The following is a 5206-nucleotide window of genomic DNA, read 5'->3' as shown; positions in this document are numbered from 1 at the left end:
CGGTCGTGGGGCCTGAACTCTGGGCCTGGGTGCTGTCCCTCAGCTCTTCAGCTCAAGGCTAGCACTCTACCACTTGAGCCACAGCGCCACTTCCAGCATTTTTCTCTTTGCTTATGTGGTGCTGAGGAATCGAACCCAGGGCCTCAGGCATGCAAGGCAAGCACTCTACCACTGAGCCACCTTCCCAGCCAGGGAAAAGACTTTTTTTTAAAGAAACATCCAGTGCCAAAATAAACCAGGTTACATGCAAATCACTTCAAACAAATTATTATTTGCTCAAACAAATTTCTATTTGCCTCTTCAGGTAAAATAGTTACACATCTTTCAGCTGTGACTTTTATGGTTAGAAATACTGCAAAGGATCATCAGATTTTTTAGGGAGCACACTCACCACACCACTGCATGACTTTGTTTTCACATCCAGTTTCACCAATCCAAAGCCTTCAAAAAAAGAGCAGAAAATAATAAAATGCTTTATCTGTATAAAAGATAGTCAAGTGTGTGTGTGTGTGCGTGCGTGTGTAATTTTCCCCCAGTCCTGGGGCTTGAACTCAGGGCCTGGGCACTGTCCCTGAGCTACTCTGTGCTCAAGGCTAGTGCTCTACCACTTGAGCCACAGCACCACTTCTGGCCTTTTCTGTTTATGTGGTACCGAGGAAATCAAGCCCAGGGATTCATGCATGATAGGCCAGCACTCTACCACTAGGCCAGATTCCCAGCCATGTTGTATGTGTGTGCATATATATATGTATATGTATTTTTTTTGGGGGGGTGTCCAGTCATGGGGCTTGAACTCTAGGCCTAGGTGCTATCCCTGAGCTCTTCTTCTCAAGGCTAGCACTCTACCATTTGAGCCACAGCACCACTTATGGTTTTCTAGTATTTAATTGGAGATAAGAGTCTCACGGACTTTCCTGTCCAGCTGGCTTTGAACTGTGTTCCTCAGATCTCAGTCCCCTAAGTAGCTGGGAGTACAGGCATGAGCCACCAGTGCCTGGTTCCTATATATTTTTTTAAATTCCACAAAGGATAAGTGATCTAGTGGGTGAGATTGGTTGGAATATATTGTAAACAAGTGAGACAATATAATAATGAAATCCCCTTCTGTACTGTTAAGCTAATTAAAGATTTTACAGCCCAGTATTGGTGGCTGGCTCGCACCTGCAATCCTAGCCACTCAGGAGGCTGAGATCTGAAAATTGCAGTTCAAAGCTAGCTCAGGCAGGAAAAGTCCACAAAAAGGCCTTGAGTTCAATTCAAGCTTCAGCACCCCCACTCCCCTCCACACACATACATGCATGTGGGGAAAAAAAAAGAAAACCTGTTTGACTTAAATCTTCAGATACCCAACAGTTCATCCTAAATGTTTAGGACATTTATCTAAAAGAGGTGTGGGGAACAAATCTTTGAGAGGCATTTAGGAGCAACTACAGCAAATGTGAAACTGTTATAGATCATAACTCTAGTCAACAAAACTTAAGCTATAACTAAAGTAAATGAAGCCAGGTACCAGTAGCTCATACCTGTAAACCTATATATTTAGGAATCTAAGATCTGAGGATCATGGTTCAAAGCCAGTCCAAGCAAGAAAATGCAATGAGACTCCTATCACCAATTTACCACAAAAGAACAAAAAATGAAAAATAGAAGCAGAGTTGTGGATCAAGTAGTATAGTATAACGCTAACCTTGAGAGAAAAAGCTCAGGGACAATGGCCAGGCCATGATTTTAAGCCTCACTCAGGACTGGTACGCTTTCGCACAGGAACACACCACACCCACACACACTCAAACACATACATGAGCACAGAAACTGTCTTAAGGGTTAAAATGCATAAATTATATATTCTGAAAAAACTTGAGTGGACTGTAATATCTACTTGATAGAATTTTAATTTAAAAATGTACCTAACAAAGGAAGGAGGGGGAAGTCAAGAAATGAAGATCCAAGCACATATTTTCATTTTTTATGTAAAATTACAGAAAAACACTAAGTTCTTACCAAATCCTTTGTTGAAAATATCTCTGGCAGCTTTGCCAAGGTCAGCATATGATGGAGGGATACACATTGCTGGGGGAAAAAGAAGAATCCAATGTTAACGTTCCTGTTCTCTTACCTTCACTCCAGAGGGAAATAAGCTATGAGACATGCTAACCTTTAAATTAAATTAGTCCAAATTCACTGGAAGCTCAGAAGCTACAATAGAACTACAATGATTCATGAAGGAGTCAGGCCTAACAATGGCTTCTAAAATGGATAACCATGTTGTACAAACTTGGAAAAGACCTTTCAAATAATATTAATAATAAAAACTTTCTGCTCCTAAATTTTAACAGTGTCTACACAAACTTCACTGCAAAGAACCAGACTGGAACAAAAAAATAAATATCTACATCTGCCAAGTTCACCAGGATGAGCTAATTCAACTTAGACAAAAAGCAAAACTTAAGAGGCATTTTGGGGGGGGGGTATGATGGGGAGGAAATGGGAAGGGGAAACAAAGGAGGAGGCAACAATGCTTGATAAAACATGTACTCATTACCTTGCTCATGTAATTGTAACCCCTCTGTACGGTATTTTTACAATAAAAAAAATTTTAAAAAGAGGCATTTTTTTTCCTCTTTAGCACCCTCCTTGAGATCCAAACTAACATTCAGGGGTGAGAAGGGACCCTAACGCTCTGAGTACCTTAGTATTGAGATCTAGAAAAAACTGCGGCCGTCTCTGTTTCACTCAAGTGCCTACATCAACTAAATATCAAATGGCACTTTAAATGTATAAATACCACTCCCAACTTGGGCCCAAGCAGTAAGGCTTAAGGGCAAGCAATCTGAGCTCTCCCACTAGCTCATTCATTCCACAAAGGCACGTCCACGCCCTACCGAGCACAAATAATGACCTTGCGCTCTCGCTAAGCAGATAACTACTTCCTCCCCCAAAGTAACCTCTCCGCTTCCCCAAAGGCGAGAGCCTCACAGTTGCTCAAACTTCTGGCTTCCGAATTTGTCAACCCTACGTCCAGAAACTGTAGGTGAATGCTGCCCCAGACCAACGCCCCCCCCCCGCCCCGTGGCCCTCTATCTGGCCCCCCCAATCCCGCAGCCCGGCTCCTCCTCTGCAGAGGTGATGGTCCGATGACGGACCGGAGTGGCCACCGACAGGGACTGAGCGTCCCAGTCCCCCGAGGGGTAAGGGATGGGGTGGGCAAGTGGCGGTCCTCTAGCCGACGGGTTTTGACTCCCGAACCCCGACGCCCCATCCCGCAGAGCTGCCCGCTCCACTTACGCCGCACGCAGGGCTGTACGTAGGTCGCCATGGCGAGGCCGCGGGAAGAGGTGATCTGCGGGAGAAGGGGACAAGAAGTGCGGTCGGCTGGGGGAGGGGGTCAAAGGACCCAAAGAGGGTCTCGGACGGAGAGGGGCAGGGGGCTGTGGGGCCGCGCGGCCATCTTAGGGAGCTAGGGCCAACCCCGAGTTGGGCTCGAGCCTCCCGCTCGGCCGTCGCGGCCTAGGCCCCCCGGGGGTCGGCGTGAGGCGACCAGGGCGGTACCTGGTGGTCTCCTGAGGGCGCCGCTGCCGCCGCTCGGCTCGCAGCTGAGGCCGCTCGGCTCGCTCAAGGTCCGGCTGCAGCTGCCGCGGCTGGAGGGCGAAGTGAAGGAGACACCGTTCCGCCCGCCGCAACCCTGTCCTCCCCCAGCCAGGACCCCGCCGCTGCCCCTCGGGCTGCCCGCCGCGCCTGTCCCCGCACAGCCACCCGCCGTCCCCTTCAGCCTACACCGGAGCAGCCCCGTGGAGCGAGGGTACCCCTGCCCCCCGGGCGAGCTGCCTCCGTCCGTCGACGGGGGCTGGGGGAACCGAAGCCGTCGGGCCTCGGGTCAGGCAGCGAGCCGGGCAGCCCCCAGAGGCCAGGGGGCGGGGAACGGCGGAAGCAGCGCGACGGCGTCCGCGCGGGCGGGGGGGTGGGGCGGAGGCTCGGCGCGCGTCACGGGAGGGGCGTGGCTTCGGGCGCGCCCCGCGGGTCACGTACGTCTCTCCAACGCCCTCCGGCGCTGGTGCGCAGGTTCTGTGGCCCGGCGTGCTTCTTCCGGGGGGGGGGCTTCCGGCCCGAAGTTAGCGGGGCGTCACCGGGTTTGCGCGGGCCTCGTGCAATGCGCTAGTGAAACACCCTCACTCAGTGTCAGTACGGGAGGTGCCCGCAACCCCAGCCGCGCCGGCTTTGGTCCGTCGCGGTGTCTGTGTCACGGGGCGGAGCTTTGCGGCCTGAGGGGGGGGTCTCCGGGGCTCCCCCTCATTGAGCACCTTTCAGTCTGCACCTGTCCCTCGGGGTCGCTCTGCCAGCACGCAGAGGGAGCCCCGGGGTTTGGCATAATGCGGTCCCCACCCCAGTGATCTGGGTGTGCAGGAAGCCAAAGGAAGAAGGGGGCAGGGAGAGAAGAGCAGTCTTGAGGGGAAAGGTGGGGTTGGGGGGAGTGTTGCTGACAGGGGTGACATTTATGCGTTGTACACGCAGATCGATACTTTGAATTGAAGCCCTTTTGTATAATAGCTATTTTTTGGGGGGGTCTGGTTGTGGGGCCTGAACTCTGGGCCTGGGCGCTGTCCCTCAGCTCTTCAGCTCAAGGCTAGCGCTCTACCACTTGAGCCACAGCACCACTTCTGGCTTTTTTCTTTTTTCTTATGTGGTGCTGAGGAATCGAACCCAGGGCCTCAGGCATGCAAGGCAAGCGCTCTACCACTGAGCCACCTTCCCAGCCCTATAATAACTTTTTAAAATGAACATTCTAATGAAATAGAAATGGCTCATTGAGGGCTTCAAATTAGTCTCCTGCCTCCGTTTTAGCCCATGCACCTCAGTTTCTTTATAAAATAATAAGGTTAAATGAAATTATTTTTAATAGCCATTCAGCCATACAATTACAGACTTGTGCCAAGTCCTCAAACCCTACCACCACCAATTTATTTCTGAAAGCCTCAAATGCCTTCACAGTTCTACTCTTCTAACTAGTTGACAAGGTAAGATTTCCATAATCCAAAACTCAAAACTTCAACCTGGTAAATTTTCCCCGTGTGCAAGCCCAGCCAGAAGTCTTGCTGGGTTATAGCTAGGTTTACTAATGTTCTAAAAAGAGCCGGGCGCTGGTGGCTCACGCCTGTAATCCTAGCTACTCAGGAGGCTGAGATCTGAGGATCGCGGTTCAAAGCCAGCC

General features: G+C 50.5%; 1 protein-coding gene across 1 annotated transcript in view; it reads right to left on the bottom strand.

Annotated features, from left to right (window-relative positions):
* Vdac2 (voltage-dependent anion channel 2) overlaps positions 1-3946 on the bottom strand; it is a 15580-nt gene extending 11634 nt beyond the window's left edge. The window contains exons 1-4 of the mRNA XM_013025686.1: positions 3550-3946; positions 3286-3340; positions 2002-2070; positions 392-441 (exon numbers count right to left, since the gene is read on the bottom strand). Coding sequence (XP_012881140.1) covers positions 392-441; positions 2002-2070; positions 3286-3316 — 150 coding nt within the window. The 5' untranslated portion in view covers positions 3317-3340; positions 3550-3946. The remainder of the gene's footprint in view (positions 1-391; positions 442-2001; positions 2071-3285; positions 3341-3549) is intronic.
* Positions 3947-5206: the final 1260 nt, after the last annotated feature.

The sequence above is a fragment of the Dipodomys ordii genome, unplaced genomic scaffold (genome assembly GCF_000151885.1).
Source record: "Dipodomys ordii isolate 6190 unplaced genomic scaffold, Dord_2.0 Scaffold86, whole genome shotgun sequence".
In the NCBI taxonomy this organism is placed as follows: Eukaryota; Metazoa; Chordata; class Mammalia; order Rodentia; family Heteromyidae; genus Dipodomys; species Dipodomys ordii.
Note: the sequence above shows the minus strand (reverse complement) of the source record. Positions and strands in the feature narration are given on the sequence as shown.